We start from the raw sequence: 20,519 nt of genomic DNA, 5'->3' as shown, positions 1-20,519 counted from the left end.
AATTATCATAATTTATTCAAGACGAAGGGCAGTGAAAGTATGATTGTTTAAAATAAATGTGTCTTGTGTCTAACTTTACCACAGCTGTGGGGTAAACTGAGACAGACCAGAAAAATCAAGAGGGTAAACTGATCCACTTACTTTTTCCACTCTGAAACTACCATAACAACTTATATTGTAACAGTTAGAATCCTGACAGTTGGCTTGAAAACCAAATATTCTAGAACTAATGTCGGACTGGTAACAGAATCATGGGGTTTGGTCAATTAAGCAATTTTTTTTCCGAAACAGTTGAAAGTAACTTTTCAAATACAATTCATAATGTTTTAATTAACATTCAAATGACAGATATAACTAATTAGATTAAAACACAGTGTGGGGTTCAGAACACAGGAGTAGACCCATCTGTCATTTTCCATCTTTTGAGTGTTTGATTAATATTTTTCTGCATTTGTTTTATTGGGATCTTTCATTGAATAAAGACATATTACTTAGAGTCCATTGATGTTAAAGGTCACTCTTGTCCCCCACATACACACCTGCCAAACCACTCCACCTCCAGCCCACATTGTCTCTATTCAAACTAGTCTCCTTGCTACCTTAAATATAATGGATTCAATAAAAGAGGGCACAGACACTGTCTCACTTTACCCCACCGCCACAATTTGAGAAAAAAAAAACTAAATCTTAGCAATTCAGGCTAATCTTCAGTTATCATCATCATTACATGGTTTCATATGTTGGTAGTTCATCAACATGTATGATATAAGTTTTTCTACCTGAATCTATTTGCTTTGGCACAACAGTTGATTAAGTTGACAGCAAGAAAATTTACTTTTACATAAAATATATATGTTTGTGTGAAAAAAACATGCTTACAACAGCACCATGAGGTCCTATCCTTCATGGCCAAGGGGAAATGAGAAGGGCTTGAAAACATAATGGTGTCTGTCTGTCTGTCTGTCTGTCTGTCTGTCTGTCTGTCTGTGTACTCACTCAAATGAAGTCGTTAGTTTGGTCTGAAGGTGAATCTGATCGTCTGCTTTTCAGTCCGTGTGTCTCTGTAGTGGAGAAGGAAAACAAGCCAATACCTGGTGTATGTATGTCAGCTGACAGGCAGCACAACAACAGGCCGGTAGCAGAGCAGGGGCCAAGACTGAGGTTTCTGCTCCTGCTTTTATACTGCTCACTGATTAGAACAGGTGAGCATGATTGAGTGAGGCAGCACACCTGCTCACCCAATCAGTGGCAAATTAAAGAACAAACATAGAAAACACCTCAAAACAAACCCACACGTAACAGTTGCCTTATGTGATGCATCAAGCATATAAAATAAAAGGTTGTATGATAGTATAAATGGCTTTTAGAATGTTCCATTTTATTAGATTATTTTTTTCATAAAATCTTATTTTTTCTCAGTAATTCAAATATGCAGCTCAGTACTGTTACTGTGGTAATAATTCTAATTAATTTCAACTTTGGTCTTATCCATCTAGATTATGGCATCATGACAGAAAACAGCTTCATAAAAATAAAAGCTTTAAGATGGGGTGGTGCCTGGTGGTATGATGGCCTAGAGGAAAAGGTGGCCTACCAGAAACCATGAGGTTGCTGGTTGGATCCCTGGCCCCGGACAGGAGGGTGTTAGTGATGAAGGTGTTTTTATATGTCCAGGCCTTTTATATACCATCTATGGTCCATGCTCAGGGTGAGCGAGGAGGTCGGGCTCCCATAAGTTCTGTGAATATTTGTCTGTTGCCTGTGTACAGCTATCAGTGTTGCTTTATATGAACCAAGTTAGCACCGGTTAGCTTGGGTAAAGCTGCAAGCACCATCAGCACAGCAGACTGGTCCCCTCAGCACCGGTTAGCACCAGCATATCCCCAGAGTAGAGAAGGCTACTCTGGTTGGGCGGCGGGTGGCGGACACAATATGACCCAATTTGAGTTGGTACGGAGTGCGGTGTGTTCGTAGCTTTAAACTAGTAGTGGCTGCTACTGTGCCCACCATCTCTACCATTGTGTCCTTGAGCAAGACACTTGTTGCCAACTATATGATATTTCTGTAAATGACCCAGGTTCAGGGGATTTTAATTTGCATGCTGACAGTACTTTATTGGCCACACACTCTACAGTGTCTAACGGGGAGAGACAGTCATCACTCAGGAATAAAACCTGAAACTGATCAACTGTAAAAACACAGGTCAAGTAGTTTACTGTCATTACATTGAAGGTCATAAAACTAAAAAAAACAACCAAATTTAGTCAGCAATCCCAGAGACATAAAAGCTCAGGCCATGTTCAGTAGCCACGGCCATCACATGACTCACAAGTTAAACCAGGAAATAGGTTTTTATTCTGCGTTACAGGCGGAAAGATTCACATTCCAAACCAGGCCTTACACAGAGACAGGTCGACTTTCAGGAGAGAATAGTGGTAATACTGGGACACTGCCTGCTGCTGTCTGCACACTTTACTAAAACAGAGGCTCAAGATTTCTGCCTGCCTGCCTGCCTGCCTGCCTGCCTGCCTGCCTGCCTGCCTGCCTGCCTGCCTGCCTGCCTGCCTGTCTGTCTGTCTGTCTGCCTGTCTGTCTGTCTGTCTGTCTGCCTGCCTGTCTCTTGTGTGTCTGTTGTCTGTCTGTCTGTCTGTCTGTCTGTCTGCCTGCCTGCCTGCCTGCCTGCCTGTCTGTCTGTCTGTCTGTCTGTCTGTCTGTCTGTCTGCCTCTCTGTCTGTCTGTCTGTCTGCCTGCCTGCCTCTCTGTCTGTCTGTCTGTCTGTCTGTCTGTCTGTCTGTCTGTCTGTCTGTCTGTCTGTCTGTCTGTCTGTCTGTCTGTCTGTCTGCCTGCCTGCCTGCCTCTCTGTCTGTCTGCCTCTCTGTCTGTCTGTCCGTCCGTCCGTCCGTCCGTCTGTCTGCCTGCCTGCCTGCCTCTCTGTCTGCCTGTCTGCCTGTCTGCACTCACTCAGACACAAAATGGCTTCCAGGTTAGAGGAGGATCTGCTCTGTTCCGTGTGCCATGACATCCGCACAGACCCCGTGATCCTGCCGTGTAGCCACAGCTTCTGTAGCGACTGTCTGCAGAGCTGGTGGGGGGAGAAACCAGACGGAGTGTGTCCAGTTTGTAAGAAAAGATCTTCAAAGGAACACACACCTCTTAACGCCTTGAGGAACCTGTGTGAGATTTCTTTAGACGAGAGAGACGAGAACGCTTCGGAGGATCTGTGCAGCGAACACTCTGAGAAATTCAAACTCTTCTGTCTGGACCATCAGCAGCCGGTTTGTGTCGTCTGCATTTATTCAGAGAACCACAGCGGCCACAAGTTCAAACCCGCCGGTGAAGCAGCACAGCAACACAGGGGGAAACTTCAGGAACAGCTGGAGCCCTTAAAGAAGGAGTTAAAGCGCTATGAACACGCTAAAGTGAAGTCTGATCAAACAGCACAACACATTAAGGTGAGTATTTATTATTCATCCATTTGTCTCTGTTGTATTTCCTTGTGATGGTTCATAGGAGGGCTTGTGTTAGAAATAAAATTCTACCGTGTTCTTTTAACCAGAGTTGAAGAAGGAAAAACAAGTTGAAGATTTATTTCAAAGCTTAAAGATTTATTATCTAAATTGAGTGAGCAGAAACATGTAGGCCTACACGGAGCTTACTGGATTCTCAAAAAGCGTCCCCAGTAAGACTGACTACAAAATGGTAGGACATAGTGTTATATGGAAACAAATACATTATTTCTGATTGGTTGACTATGTGTTAGAGGCTGGCCGATGACGTCTTCTTCTTGCTGGTCTTCATAAGATACATTTCATGGCTTACACTACCCTACTAATAAGAGAGGTGAAGGGAGGGTGCAGGTCGTTGCTAGGCCGGTTGTCAAGTGCAAGCACACCCACACAAATAGTTACTGTATCTCCTGACCTTGGTCAAAGTATCTACTGAAATTGCCTGCCTCAGTGGCACCCTTAAAATGGTGGAAGAATGTGAAGTTACTAAACATACAAAAGTGTATAAATTGAAAAAACACAAGAGTATAAAATTAAGATTATTCTGACACTTGCCATCATGGAAGCCACCATTTTGCACTGCCATGTTTCTACAGTAGCCCAGAACAGACAAACTTAACAGCCTTATCAGTTTTTATATATAGTGGGCGTCCTGGGGAAATGCGCCTGTTGGAAGACCAAGAAGAAGAAGTACTATAGATTAAATAAATAAATACATATTCACTTCATCACTTGATATTTTGGAAAGACTTGAGGCAGTGGTGGATGATGCCATCTATAGTAACTAGCTTCTTGTCCTTGAAGGCCACCGTAGTTTCTGTTATCATTTGAAAGCTATGGGGTTACCCGGGGAGAGTTGCATTCTAGAACATTCTAGAACTTTCCCCACTAAATGCCACTAAATTTTCAGATGTTACACACTGCACCTTTAAAAAAAAATCTAATCTTTCTATTCTCTTTTTCTTTTGTTACATGTTGGTTATGAAAAACCTAAACTTAAGATCCAGGCCCGACGCACAGAGACGCAGATTAAGGAGAAGTTTAAGAAGCTTCACCAGTTTCTAGAAGACGAGGAGGTGGCCAGAATGGCTGCACTGAGGGAGGAAGAGGAGCAGAAGAGTCAGATGATGAAGGAGAAGATGGAGGCTCTGAGCAGAGAGATAGCAGCTCTTTCAGACACAGTCAGAGCCACAGAGGAGCAGCTGAGAGCTGAAGACGTCTCATTCCTGCTCAACTACAAGGCTGCAGTGAAGAGGGTCCAGCAGCACCCCCTGCCAGATGATCCACAGCTGCTCTCAGGAGCTCTGATAGACGAGGCCAAACACCTGGGCAACCTGACCTTCAACATCTGGAACAAGATGAAGGACTTGGTCTCCTACACTCCTCTGGTTCTGGACCCAAACGCTGCTGGTCCAGAACTCATCCTGTCTGAAGATCTGACCAGTGTGAGACGAGGAGAGAGACAGCAGGTTCCTGATAATCCAGAGAGGTTTGTTCACTGCGCTGTCCTGAGCTCTGAGGGCTTTAACTCAGGGACTCACAGCTGGGACGTCCAGGTTGGACACAGTACATGCTGGTGCCTGGGTGTGTTAGCAGAGTCTGCACAGAGGAAGCAAGGCATTGAGTCTGGATTATGGACAATATCGTTTTCATCATATCGTATTAACAATGAATACAAATCATGTTCTCCATCAGCTCCATCCACTGGTCTCCCATTGAAGAAGAAGTTCCAGAGGATCAGAGTGAGTCTGGACTGGGTCAGAAGAAAGCTGTCGTTCTGCGATGCCGACACTAACACACACATACACACCTTCACACACACTTTCACTGAGAGGATGTTTCCGTACTTTGAAACTACGCAGGAGGTTAAGATTCCACCAGTGAAGATCTCTGTGGGCATAGGTTTTGCTTCAACAATGGGGGGGACAAATAATGAATGGGGGCTGAGATACTGTGTAGTAAAAATGTGCTAACATGTTTGAAATCGGTTCATCCTAGCCTGAGAAAAGGCAGAAAGAGTGTTTTATGGTCTCACTGTCTAACCCTACATTTTATTAGTGTGACATCACAATAGTTAACATGTCTTGACCACGTGTACATGCCTAAATGCATTGATTTTCTGCCTTGTGATTGGCTGATTAGCTATTTGTTTTTATAGGCCATTGAACAGGTGACCCTAACAAAGTGGCCGGTGAGTGTATATGTGTATACTGTACAGATATTATATTGTATAAATCAGTAAATGGTTGTTTGATTAGAAGAAGAGTTACTTGTATCAACTGCTATTTAGTTGACAACTCTCAATCTACACTCGAATTTTGTGAAAGAGGCGTCAGTCAGTCCCATCAGACCCGGATGTGATGAGCCTACAAACATGATGTCTAATGCAGGCTAATCTTGAATCTTGATGTATTTTCTTTGTTTTTACTTAAACCTGCAGTGTGTAGAATTTTGGGTTTATTTCCTAGCAGATTTTGTAGAAAGTAATTATAATATCCATAAGTACATTTAATTTAGTGCATAATAGCTGAAAAAAATGTTTTGAATTATTGTTTTTTTCCCTTAGAAAGGGTCTCATATATGTCAATATTTCTGCATATTTTGGACCAAGGTCTAGTGCCGCCATCTTGAAAGTGTCATAGTTGGAATGTCATCAGGTGCATTGTTTGAAATTTAGAATTGTTCTTGTCCTTGAAGGCCACTGTAGCTTCTGTTATTATTCGAAAGGGTTGGGGTTACCCAGGGAGCGTTGCATTCTAGAACTTTGTAGAACTTTCTTGATGATGTCATATTACACACTGCACCTTTAATCTCTTGAATGCAATTTCTAATGTCTAATCTTGATGTAGGTCATGCCCCTGTAAAGCACTTTGAAAAGCCTACAATAAAAAAATAAAAAATTTAATTTAAAAAATAAAAATTCCAATGCGTCAATATAACAATTAAAATCTTGGTGTCATGAGGGGCGGACCTTTGATAAAACATTTGGAATTTGGACTTTTGACAAGTTTGTACCTGTGATAATGAGTAACCATCTGTCGGTAGAGCGTAGTTTTAATATTTCATGATGCAGTCAATGTGATATGGATTCAACTAGAGTTGATATAATGGCCGTTAAAGATAGTTGTATTGGAGAAATATACAGATGCAAACGGACAAGGTTTAGTCAAATAAACACTGTAATATCCATTGTGGACCTTTGGATTTATACTGGTATGAAAGAAGACATGTTACGGATGCAAAATAGAAAAGAAATCTCAAAATTGACCAGTGCTTGGAAAAAAAACAATGGTTTTCCCTGCAGTGTCTCAGCTTTAACTCCGTCTCTCTCTGTGGGAATCAAATTGTCTGACAGGAAATACATCAAGATGTCCCCGGAGATATTCACACAGCAGAGACAGACTTGGTGTCATGGCCCATGCTGCTCTATAATAACCTTTCAGAAAAAAACGTATGAAAAAAAAAATTACTTTTACTTTCGACTCTACACTCTGAGGAATTTAGGTTCAATGACAAATCGCCCTCAGATGCAATATTCTCCTACAAGAGTTTATGAAAGTTCACTCTTGTCTTTCACTTTCCCTGCGTTTCCAATTCCCATACTTACATACTATTTAGTATGCCAGTAAAAGATTTAGGATGTCCCAATACATGCACGTCAATTGTAGTATGCTGAAAATACATAAATGCCCCACTAACTCCAATAGCATTTTGGAGTATTCGTCTTTATTCTTGTGTCTCCTGTGGCCCTAAAACTCTTCTGTACTTTAGTATGTAGTGTAGTAAAAAGACTAAAACTCCTCTGTACTTTAGTATGTAGTGTAGTAAAAAGTGTATGTGATTTGGAATGCAGGGAAGGTGTAAAGTCCCTGTAAACCCAAATCCACAAAATCCTTCTAACTATGCAATGTGAGGAGTTAGTTTCATGATAGTAAAGCATCATCTATCTATCTATCTATCTATCTATCTATCTATCTATCTATCTATCTATCTATCTATCTATCTATCTATCTATCTATCTATCTATCTATCTATCTATCTATCTATCTATCTATCTATCTATCTATCTATCTATCTATCTATCTATCTATCCTTCTAACTATGTCATGTGGGGGAGTTAGTTTCATGATAGTAAAGCATCTGAAAAGAGTTATAGGAATATTCATCAATCCAAATGAAAGATATTGTCATTTAAGTTTGATGAACCTTTACAAAACATTTAGTTTAGAAGAGGCTATACATCAGGTCGGCAATCAGGCCACGCCCCCTTTGGGGGGAAAACATTGAACAGCGCTCCATCCACTTTGTATTGAAGGAGACCTGTCTTCTGCAAACAAACTTAATTAAAATTTAATCAAACATCCGTTTAAGAAAAAAACGTTACTTTCTTGAAAGCCACGACTCTTGTTTGTCTATATGAGCTGTTTTTGTGAAAAATAATTGAGTAGTTTTCAATATTGAGGTGTTTTTGTCCGGTCGGACCGGGTCGGACCCATCGTGGGGGAAACCGTTGAAAACCGTTCCATTCACTTTGTATTGAAAAGACCTGTCTTCTGCAAACAAACTTAATTAAAACGTAATCGAACATCCATTTAACAAGAAAACGTTACTTTCTTTAAAGCCACGACTCTTGTCTGTCCATACGAGCTGTTTTTGTGAAAAATTGTTGAGTAATTTTCAATATTGAGGTGTTTTTTCCCGTCCGTGAGGGTTAGCCTATGGTTAGCCTACAGCAGAAGGCTAACATTAGCCTAGCATTCAGCATACATTAGTTAAGAGTTTTGTCTCGATATTGAAAATTACTCAATACTTTTTCACCAAAACAGCCCGTATAGACAGACAAGAGCCGTGGCTTTAAAGAAAGTAACGTGTATTTGTGAAAGGCATGTCGTATTACGTTTTTATTAAGTTTGTTTGCCGAATACGGGTGTCATTCAATACAAAGTGAATGGAGCGCTGTGTATTGTTTTCCCCCCAAAGGGGGCGTGGTCACGAGAGTTCCGTCCAGATGACGTATTGCCGACCTGATGTATGGGCTATGCTGCTCTGGTTATTATGACACAATAAGTATTTTGAACCAATCACGGCAGTTCTTTCACCGGACATTCTATAAAAAATAATGACTGTTGCCACGGAGTCTGTTTACTACGGCCACGCACACACAGTCCTGAACATTCTATTTTCAAACTGATTTTTTTATGCTTGTTTAAAGGTGCAATGTGTAATATGACATCATCAAGAAAGTTCTACAAAGTTCTAGAATGCAACGCTCCCTGGGTAACCCCTCCCCTTTAGAATAATAACAGAAGCTACAGTGGCCTTCAAGGACAAGAACAATTCTAAATTTTAAACAATGCACCTGATGACATTCCAACTATGACACTTTCAAGATGGCGGCACTAGGCCTTGGTCCAAGATATGCAGAAATATGAACATATATGAGACCCTTTCTAAGGGAAAAAATAATAATAAAAAAAAAAATGTCAGCTATTATGCACTAAATTAAATGTACTTATGGATATTATAATTACTTTCTACAAAATCTGCTAGAAAATAAAACCCAAAATTCTACACACTGCAGGTTTAAGCTCATTTAGACACCAAACATATATATCATACCATACATTGATTTGTATATATTTTTAGACCAGGTTTACTTTCTAGAGAGACTTTTAAAATGATCAGAAACACAGACGTTATATAGTTTTAAAAAGCAGAATGGCTCGTTCACATCGTCTGACAGCAGCGCAGCATGAAATGTGTTATTGATCTGAGGCGTTCCACTCGTGACCCGCTGGACCGAGGCAAAGCAATAAACCCTGTGTGACGGTGAATTATGGGTTTGAAAGTGAGTTTTTCTCTCTCTATATCCCTCTCTTTCTCAGTCTCTCTCTCTCACTGTGTCTCTCTGTCGCCCTCTCTCTCTGCGTCTCTCTCTCCTGTATCTCCCCTCTCTCGCTCTGTCTCTCTCTCTGTCTCTGTTCCTCCCTCTCTCTATCCCTCTCCCACTCTTTCTCTCCCTCTATCCCTCCCTTGTCTTTATCTCTCTTCTCTCTCTCTATCTCTGTCTCTCTCTCTATCTCTGCCTCCCTCTCTCTGTCTGTCTCTCTCTGTCTCCCTCTCTCTCGCTTTCTGTCTCTCTCTCTCCACTCTCTATCCCTCCCTCCCTCCCTCCCTCTCTCTGTCTGTCTGTCTGTCTGTCTGTCTGTCTGTCTGTCTGTCTGTCTGTCTGTCTGTCTGTCTGTCTGTCTGTCTGTCTGCCTCCCTCACTCTCTCTGTCTGTCTCTCTCTGTCTGTCTCTCTCTGTCTCCCTCTCTCTCGCTTTCTGTCTCTCTCTCCACTCTCTCTCTCTCCTTCTCTCTCTCTGTCTCTCTCTCTTTCCAGAACTGTACATTGACCATTGTCACCTGTTTAGAAGAAAGAATAACAGAAATAATCACACATATGAATGATGCAATAAGAGAGTTTATTGGAGTTCATATAATTCAGTTGTAAACCCAAAACCAACAAGAATATTTGTCCTTAAATTTAAGAAAAAAGCAGGAAAGAGAAAAAAACCTATCGAATCAAATCCTTAATAATAAGATCTTTTAATATAATGTGTTTTGCAAAATGTACTTTTATTTTATTCTTTTAATTCTATATCATTTAAAAATGTTGTGTTTTTCAGCAAACAATTCATCACATTTAATAAATTCTAGCATTCAAAATACGTGTCTGAAATCACAATTTACTGCTCGACAAGTTCATATTTTACCCGTCTGTGTGCACGGATTACAAAAAATTTAAAAATCCGCAAGTGGAAAACTAAATATTTTTATACTATATTATATTGTGCTTTTATATTTTTGAGTTTTAATTTGCCTAAACAATGTGTCTAAAGTCTCAATTTACTCCTTAAAAAGTTGATATTTTACCATACTATGTGCAAAGATTACAAAAATGGAATAGCCTCAAAAGAAACACTAAACATTTCTATGCTAGAGTAGATTTTGAATCCTATGCTTCTAGATTTTTGTGTTTTAAGGCGAGACACTGCAGGTAAAAAGTTTGTCTATTTATCTTCCATAACATGTCTTCTTTCATACTAGTACAAAAAAAGGTCCAAAATGTACATTTAATTTTTACAGAGTTGCAAATGTATGCATAATTATCTAGATATCACCAAGTTTGCATATTTATTAAAAAAAAATTAGAAACATTTTAATACACACAGAAAAATGTAGTAAGCCTACTCTCAATGCACAGTTCCATAAGTTAAAATGTGTTCCTTGAGTGTGTGTTTTTGTTGTGCCTAAAAATAAAAAACCTGCTAAAAAAATTAAACAAAAGAAAATGTCACCCTATTCACCTGCAGTGTCTCGGATTAGATACAAGAATGTGGCCTGCACTGTCAGATAGATAAGCCTTAAAGAAAAACCATGAAAAGAAGCAAAAAAATCTGCCCCTGCATTCCAATTCCCATACTTCCGTACTATTTAGTATGCCAGAAAAAGATTTAGTGTGTCCCAATACATGCACGTTAATTGTAGTATGCTGAAAAAATACATAAATGCCCCACTAACTCCAACAGCATTTTGCAGTATCCGTCTTTATTCTTGACATTTCTCAACATAATGAAAAAAAAAAATCTTCCTTATCTGATTTTTTTTCTCTCTCCTGTCAGTGGCCCTAAAACTCTTCTGTACTTTAGTATGTAGTGTAGTAAAAAGAAAAGAGTATGTGATTTGGAACGCAGGGTGTGTTTTAAAAATCCATTTACTGTGTGGTTGCCGGTTTCTTCTTGAGCACTCTCCTGCCTGGTCTGGGTACCGGAGCCGGGGCGGGGTTTGCGTTAGCGTTAGGATTAGCGTTACCGTTAGCATTAGCATTTCCAGCTTTCACCTCGTCAATGAAGGTCTCGATGGCCGCAAATTTCTCGGTCAAATCTCCGAGGTGAGATTTCAGAGCGTTGAATTCTTTGTAGAGGTCGTCCAAAGCCTCGGACAGCGGCTGAATTCTGAACACACAGAGAGAGAGAGAGAGAGAGAGAGAGAGAGAGAGGGGGAGGGGGAGGGAGGGAGGGAGAGAGAGAGAGAAAGAGAAATTAGTTTATTATTATCAGACTACTAACTCGTGGTGCAGTGGGTAAGAGCGCCCCCCCCCCCGTCCCCCCCAGGCCCAGACCCGGGTTACAATCCCGCCCGGGTCACTTCTCTGCATGTCATTCTCCTGTCTGCCCCATTTCATTTCAACTCTGTCTCTCCAATCAGTCCAATAAAGCAACAGGGAAGAAAATCCCTCATGAGATATTGCGCTCACAAGAATGGCCCGGACGGACAGACAGACAACCCAAAAACTAAAAACACACTTTGGTGTTAGCAGGGACAAGAGAGGAGTCCCAGAGAAAGAGACGCACAGTGAAAACAAAAGTTGAGAGAGAAATAAAAAATAATTTCATTTTGAAGGCAAAGAGGATATGAAGGAGAGGGAGCAGGTTATTGAAGCAGAGACATATAGAAATGGAGGCTTACTGATTTCAAAGCTTTTTTTTATCAAATTTATGCTTTCCACACATCTTAAAATGCACATATTCAGATATCTATTCATGTTTCTAAACCCTAATGTCCTCCCTGAGTGTGTTTTAAACGAGTGTATTATTCTATTGTGGTTGAAATGTTGCCCACAGGAATCTGGACTATCCTTCAGGACGGATATAAAAGTCGTGATGTTTGTCCGCGGCCGAAGAAAACTGCAAATTTAAAAAGTCAAAATAGCAACGAGCGATAAAGTATCCTTGAGTTTTTGAGAGTTTTTTTTTCCAAAGGGAAGTCTGGTGTTTCCTGCTCCTCACCACAGTTTACGTGTGTGTAACTGTGTGTGTGTGTGTGTGTGTGTGTGTGTGTGTGTGTGTGTGTGTGTGTGTGTGTGTGTGTGTGTGTGTGTGTGTGTGTGTGTGTGTGTGTGTGTGTGTGTGTGTGTGTGTGTGTGTGTGTGTGTGTGTGTGTGTGTGTGTGTGAGGACCGGAGGTAATTATGGTCAGAGTTACACAAACAGCAGCGTGCAGACATGTGTAAGGGATATTCTCTGACTTATTTTCCCCTTTCATTTGAATTTTCTTTGTCTCACTTTTTCCATGTCACTCTCATCATTGTCCCCCATTGTATATTGTTTATGTATTGTTGTTTTTGTTTCTCGACATCATTGCAAATGAGTGTCACCCCTCAATGATAACTCGAGTATAAGTAAAGGTTAAATAAAATAAATAAATGTATGTGTTTGTCCTTTCACGTTTCTGTATCTTCATTATGGGGCAACTGTGGCTCAGTTGGTATAGCAGGTTGGCCAATGATCAAAGGGTTGGAGGTTCGATCCCCGCCCTGCCACTTGTGTCATAGTTGTTGTGTCCTTGGGCAAGACACTTCACCCACCTTGTCTTGTGTGAATGTCGATAGTTGGCCTGCTATCAGTGTACGAATGTTTGTGTGAATGGTAACGTGGGAAAGGAAAACAGGTCTCCCTTGCAAAAGAGTCTTTGGTCTCAATGGGATTTACCTGTATAAATAAAGGTTATTAATAATAATAATAATAATAGACAATTAATTTTGCTCTTATATATTTAAAATTATGACTGTCATGTTCTACAATTAGTGTCAGGGAAGCTACTTTTTGAGCATATCTTTGCAAACTACCAATGATTTCATTTCACACTGAAAGAAGTTAAACTATAAAGCAAAGCTAGACAATTAGAAATTTAGTTTGGTTAAAGGAGCTATGAGGAACTTTTTGTTTTTGTGTTTGTAGCAACCCCTTTGGACAAAAGCGGTAGTGTTTTTGAAAAACTCACATAGATTGACTATAATCCGACTTTTAAACAGATTTTTACATGTTTTCCAGACTTCTTTCTAACTCACTCTACACCCTTCTAGCCTCTTACTCTAACATTCAGACACGTCAGTATTTTGTTTTATTTCTTTGGAAACGTTCAAGGTTCAAAAACCAAACGGCTGGAAAGGCTTAAACTAAACCAAACTTAATCTATTCAACAGGCAAACATCCCAAAAAACCACAAACCAACTCCAAACCAAATGACATCAGTTTGCAGCAACATGGAAACAGAGTGAGTCACTGAGGGTAAAATGGGAAATGCACATACTCTATCTCCATGACAATAGAGAAAAGTACAACTGCTACTAAATATATTATGATACAGAAATTTCCATCTCAAAACTACAAGGAGTTATGTCAAATGTTTGGTATTATTGATTTAAAACAACTTCAACTTTGATAATATGTGCTGTGATCTCCTGTAAATCGGATATTTAACAAATTAATGTTAAACAAACCAATTTCTTCTTTTTGGAATTTTTCAAGCTTTATTAGATAGTACAGAGTTGAAATGGAGAGACAGAGGGGGGGTGACCTGCAGTAAAGGTCCACGGGTCAGATTCGAACCCACGACCACTGCAACGAAGGCCGTAGCCAATATGGTACACGCTCTACCCACTACGCCACCGGAGCACCCCAAACAAACTGATTTCTTTTATTTGTTTTAGCTTTTTCTTTGTGATGCCACATGTCTTTACTTTTTCTACAAACAAAATGAAACTCATGAAGCAAAAGACGCTCTACACACAACACTCGGTTTACATGTTGAAAAATAAAGATTGAAGTCCAAAAGTTGAAAAAAAAAAGTTGTTGAAATACCACTTCCAAGCTCTTCAAAGCCCTGAACTTACTACCGCTGCTGTGGTTGGCCTTGGTGACAATATTTTTCTTGGGATTTTTTTTTAAATTCTCAGTGAGATTACCTGTATTTAAAGGGTAAAATACCTTTCAGAAATATTTAAAAGTTCCTCATAGATACTTTAAATGAAGAATAAAATACCTTGCGTAGTCTTGTGTTCTTGCTGTGATGGTGCAGCTGTTTGTTTGTGTGAGTTATATAAAAGACAAAATGCCAACTTTATACTTGATATTTTGACTATTTTTCTCAACAACAACCGGCACGCACTAGTAAATAACTTTAGACACTGATGTTGTAAAAACACTACTGCTTTGGTCCAAAGGAGGCCCTAGAATCAACAAACACTGAGAGTTCTTCGTTGATACTTTAAAGGGGCTCAGAGGAAATTTCAGTTTATGTTCATTCTTGCACCCCCTTTGGACAAAAGCGGTAGTGTTTTTACTACGCCCGCTGTTGTTCCTGGGTGAGCGTATAGTATAACCATGTCAAGGCATAAAGAAAAACTATATAAAAATAGCAGTTTTTGCACTTATGGTCTCGTTTGCTGTTACATGTCATTTATGATCATAAGAGGAAAAATTAGACTGTTTCAGAAATATTTAAAAGTTCCGCATAGCACCTTTAAATGAAGAGTAAAATACCTTGCGTAGTCTGGCAGCAGGGACTGGTGGTCGTTCTGCAGTAAGCCTTTCATCTGACTCAGGATGTCAAACCGCCAGTTGTCCAGGACTTGAGTCAGGTTGGAGACACCACGCATGTTCACCTTCTCAGCTGGGAAGGAGAGGGGTGAGGGGGGGGGGTATTTAATATTAATTAAATAATAATAAATAATGATTATAAATGCACAAAAACAAAATACATATTCATGCAACTAGATATAATTTGATCTGATAACAACACACACAATAAGACTCAAAGTCAGAATCACACTGATCAGTTTGTGCCTTTTATGAATAGGCTACTTAATTCATTTTCTATCTTTAAACCTGCAGTGTGTAGAATTTTGGGTTTTATTTCCTAGCAGATTTTGTAGAAAGTAATTATAATATCCATAAGTACATTTAATTTAGTGCATAATAGCTGAAAAAAAAATTTTGAATTATTTTTTTTTCCCTTAGAAAGGGTCTCTTATATGTCCATATTTCTGCATATCTTGGACCAAGGCCTAGTGCCGCCATCTTGAAAGTGTCATTGTTGGAATGTCATCTGGTGCATTGTTTAACATTTAGAATTGTTCTTGCCCTTGAAGGCCACTGTAGCTTCTGTTATTATTCTAAAGGGGTGGGGTTACCCAGGGAGTGTTGCATTCTAGAACTTTGTAGAACTTTCTTGATGATGTCATATTACACACTGCACCTTTAATCAAAGTCACTTTATTATTAGTACATTTTTACATTGAAATTTATATTTCCGCATCTCCCCTCTCAAGTTCACTGATCTAGTAGACATCCGGGTATTTCTAACCATACTAAATCTGGCCACAAGAATCGGGACATCCTACATCTTCTTTCTACCATACTAAATAGTAGATAGTATGGGGATTGGAACGCAGGGTATATTAGTAAAGTATATACTGTAAATACAGGAGAAATAATTCTCGTCTGCTCACATCCGTCTCTGTAGTTCCACTCGTCGGTTGCCGGCAGCGATGGCTGGCGACGCCTCTGAGCCATCACTGTTACCGTGGTGACGGTCAGACATAGCAACAGCAGCACGTTCAGTTTGGAGGCCATGATCCAACCAGCACCTTGATAGGGAGAGAGAGAGAGAGAGAGAGAGAGAGAGAGAGAGAGATAAATGAATCAATCAATCAATTAATCAATCAATGGATACTTTATTCCAGAATCAAAGTTCCATTTAAAAGACAAAAAAAATACAAGGTAACATAGATTGAATTGAATTGAAAATGTTTTTATTTCGAACAAGTAAGGAAAAATTTTAAAAATAAAAGCAATAATGAAGAGGCCATGATCCAACCAGCACCTTGACAGGGAGAGAGAGAGAGAGAGAGAGAGAGAGAGAGAGAGAGAGAGAGAGAGAGAGAGAGAGAGAGAGGAGAGAGAGAGAGGAATGTTCACAAGAGACTCAACATGAAAACAATTTGGAAAAATAAAAACTACAAAGCAGTTTTCTACACTTTATTTAATAGTTTTGACGCGCTTTTTAAAAAAAACCTTCCGCGTCATTTGAAAAGACACAATGCATTGTGGGGCGGTTGAGTGGGAAAAGAAAAGAACCTATCGATCCATACACAAAATCTTCCCGCAAGTAAGAACTCATCTGGGCATTTTTTCACCGACACAAACTCGCATACACAACCACAACATACTCAAATCGACGTTAAAATTAGTATGAGTAGGACATTAGTAGAGCTTTTAGTATAAGTAAGATGTTAGAAGGGCTTTTAGTATGAGTAGGACGTTAGTAGGGCTTTTAGTATGAGTAGGACGTTAGTAGAGCTTTGAGTATGAGTAGGACGTTAGTAGGGCTTTTAGTATGAGTAGGACGTTAGTAGAGCTTTTAGTATGAGTAGGACGTTAGTGGGGCTTTTAGTATGAGTAGGACGTTAGTGGAGCTTTTAGTATGAGTAGGACGTTAGTAGGGCTTTTAGTATGAGTAGGACGTTAGTGGGGCTTTTCGAACACAGCCGTATTTAGACTTCATCTAGTGGTGAGATTGTTAACATCACATCCCCTTACTAACCCCTTCCCTTTGGGAGAATTCACAGAAGCTACGGTGGCCTTCAAGGACAAGAAGCTATAGTTACAAGAAGCAACTTTTATTTTCAAGTGGATATACTGTACAATACTTATGATTATTTTATTCCATTTCCACCAAGTCTGTTCTTTTATACACACTGCAACTTCAATAAGACGTTCATATTTTATTGAATAAACGATCAGACAGTGAAATTGGCATTAAGAAATAAAACGGCCGGTTGTAAAAAAAAAATGTGAAAAAAAAATTGGACTTTGATTAAAAAGTATAAAAAAGATTTATTACAAAATTAATAACTTTCAATTATTTATGACCCGAGTTTTATATATTGAATTCTTTCTTTCTGAGTTCAGTCGACAAGCACAGACAAGTCAACAAGTTATGTCACACTGTTTATTAAGGCTCTGGGGTGGGAATTCTTTCAAGGGTCATAAACACACACACACACACACACACACGCACATACATGCACTCACACACACACACACACACACACACACACACACACACACACACACACACACACACACACACACACATGTTATTTAAAGACCTACTTCACCGGTGGGAATATGAAGGTGTATTGAACTCTGAGATCCTATGTAGTATTAATGTGCAAACATTTTATGAATCGGTTCACCCTAGCCTGAGAAAAGACAGGAAGAGTGTTTTATGGTCTCACTGTCTCACCCTACATTTTCCCATTTGTGACATCACACATAGTAAAATGTAGGGTTAGGATTAACAGGACAGCTGGGTCAAGGGAAGACTGAGGAAAGACTGAGGGAAGAAGAACCTCATTCATTATATTATAATAGTGATTTTGTAATGATAGAACGCCGGGTCCGTATGGGTGAAGTATTCCTTTAAGTAAAAGTAAAATCTAACTTTCCTGATGTCAAACTTATAAATCTTGGAAGCGTGTCGGAGGGCGTGACAGGAGAATGAGCCCCAGAGGCAGAAGCTTCTTCAGTCGGCTCAGTCCAGACATGCAGAGTACAGAGTGCCTTCATATTTCTTCAACACACAACACACACACACACACACACACACACACACACACACACACACACACACACACACACACAACTTTCACACGTAACTAAAATAATACACAGACACTGCAGTAGACTATACAGTTGGTCATCTTGGACGTGTGTGTGTGCGTGTGTGTGTGTGTGTGTGTGTGTGTGTGTGTGTGTGTGTGTGTGTGTGTGTGTGTAAATTATTCAAAAAATTATTCTAAACATTTTTTTGAAAAAAGCAGTGAATATCTCCTAGGCTTTTTAAACTGGTATGTAAACAAAGGGGGTCCACCGTAGCTAGAAACTTGCCCGTTTACAGAGCCTAGGCTGTGTATTAACAACAGAATTCTAACTGATTTGGACAACAAGCATTCTCCACCTTTAATTTATCAACCTCACACATGCCCCAAAACAACATACACATGAAACTAAACCAAAGTCTCATCTGCTCTTATGAGGCTCAGTGCAGCAACATGAAATAGGTTTGGCCCTGCAGGTAAAAGCACAAGGAGGAATTACCCAGAGTAACCCAGAGTCACTCAATGTTTAAACAACAGATGTCACATTCAAATTCATGCTCAACATTAAAGGCCTACTTCACCGGTTTGAAACTCTTTCTGCCTTTTCTCAGGCTAGGATGAACCGATTTCAATTTTTTTCGCACATTTATACTACATAGGATCTCAGAATTCAATACACCTTCATATTCAAACCGGTGAAGTAGGCCTTTAATGAAGAGCCCATTCAGTTTAATCTCAAGCATGCATTACACTTTTAGCACACATGCTTTGGTCCAGTTATATTTTTCTTTCAAAAGCAGCAACAAAATGCCAAGAAATCCTTCAGCTATTTGAGATTCAACTTCATAAACAATTTTTTTTTAAGATTCTAGATGTTTATTGCCACATGTAAACAGGCAGTTGAACAATGGAATTCGTTCTTTGCACACATTAGATATAACAACAATACAGTAAAAAAATATAGTGAAATATATTAATGTATTGAGAAGAAATGATTTGCAATAGAACTGTGTGCAGTTTTCAGTTGAAAGACTATGGCTATGTGCAATGCAATTTCAAGTGCAGGGTAAAGTATTGGAAGCAAGGCAAGGCAAGTTTATTCCTATAGCACAATTCAGACACAAGGCCACTCAAAGTGATATACAGGGGCATGAAATACATCAAGATTAGACATTAGAAATTGCATTTACTAAGAGTTAGTAAAAAGAAAGAAAATCCACACTTTGTTTGTCTTGCTCATCGTCAAAATTAGGCATTTTTGAAAATCCAAAAAATGCCAGAAACTAAAGTAAAAGTATACAATTACGTATAGGCCTATATAAATCAAATCCCGCTCACTCACATTCCTGTATAATAACAACAGTGTGTTTTTTTGTTTTTTTTTAACCTTTATTTCTACAGGTATTTCCCATTGAGACCGAAGACTCTTTTACAAGGGAGACCTGTTTTCCTTTCCCACGTTACCATTCACACTCACATTCATACACCGATAGCAGGCTAACTATCGACATTCACACGATGCAAGGTGGGTGAAGTGTCTTGCCCAAGGACACAACAACCATGACACAGGTGGCAGGGCGGGGATCGAACCTCCAACCCTTTGATCATCAGCCGACCCACTCTACCAACTGAGCCACAGTCGCCCATATTACAATGCTCAGAGAAATAGTTTTCACTTAAGCTATTTTCCGAGTGTATTTCAAACACATTTTTACCTTTATTTGTGTCGTTTACCATCAAAATTAGACATTTTTGAAAATCCCAAAACGCCAGAAACTAACGTAAAAAGTATAATTATATAAATAGAATCCTGGACTCTCACGTACCTTTATAATAACTGTGTGTTTACCTGTCTGTCTTTGCAGCTCCTCTTCCACACAGCTTCAACAAAAGTCCAACAGGAGAAAGTGACGGACAGAAAGTTCAGAAAGAGCGAGAGAGAGAGAGAGAGAGAGAGAGAGAGAGAGAAAAAACACACACACCCATCCTGCACACAAGCATGCATCCACATGCATTATGATAGGAAAAAAACTCTCACTTCCACACACACACACACACACACACACAGACCGACACAGAGAGAGACACAGACACACGCACATACACAGAGAGAGACACAGACACACACACCAACACACAGACACCGACACACAACCGCACATACACACAGGCAGAAACACACACACACAGACATAAACACATTCAGACACAAAGACACACACATACACACACACACATAAAGAGAGAGAGACACAGACAAACACACAAACACGCAGCAACGCACACACACATAGTCAGTCGCACACACACATATGCAAACACACACACACGCAGAAACACACTGTCTCACACACACACACACACACACACACGCAGAAACACACACACACACACACGGTAGTCAAAACAGTCGAAACCAACCAAGGTGCTGGACCTTCGCCTCAAACCTAAACCACAATGTGCTGACCGCGAGGCCTCCATAATGATGAGGAAAGGGTAGTGTGTGTGTGTGTGTGTGTGTGTG

At 39.8% G+C, this 20,519-nt stretch overlaps 1 protein-coding gene across 2 annotated transcripts; it reads right to left on the bottom strand.

Moving 5' to 3' along the window:
- Positions 1 to 9,953: 9,953 nt before the first annotated feature.
- LOC307262854 (uncharacterized protein) lies at positions 9,954 to 19,990 on the bottom strand. 2 transcript variants are annotated; one of them, XM_080043855.1, is made up of 4 exons: positions 19,845 to 19,990; positions 15,842 to 15,979; positions 14,874 to 15,003; positions 9,954 to 11,505 (listed from the first exon to the last, which is right to left on the bottom strand). In XM_080043855.1, exons 2-4 carry the CDS (start codon positions 15,963 to 15,965, stop codon positions 11,265 to 11,267), a joined length of 495 nt encoding a protein of 164 aa, XP_079899981.1. In that variant the 5' UTR covers positions 15,966 to 15,979; positions 19,845 to 19,990; the 3' UTR covers positions 9,954 to 11,264. The 2 variants fall into 2 exon arrangements, with proteins under 2 accessions (XP_079899981.1, XP_079899982.1); XM_080043856.1 differs by having other exon boundaries at positions 19,822 to 19,958.
- Positions 19,991 to 20,519: the final 529 nt, after the last annotated feature.

Source organism: Ammodytes marinus (genome assembly GCF_949987685.1).
Source record: "Ammodytes marinus genome assembly, chromosome: 16".
Taxonomy (NCBI): domain Eukaryota; kingdom Metazoa; phylum Chordata; class Actinopteri; order Uranoscopiformes; family Ammodytidae; genus Ammodytes; species Ammodytes marinus.
The sequence above is the reverse complement of the archived record's forward strand: the minus strand, read 5'-3'. Positions and strand labels throughout refer to the sequence as shown.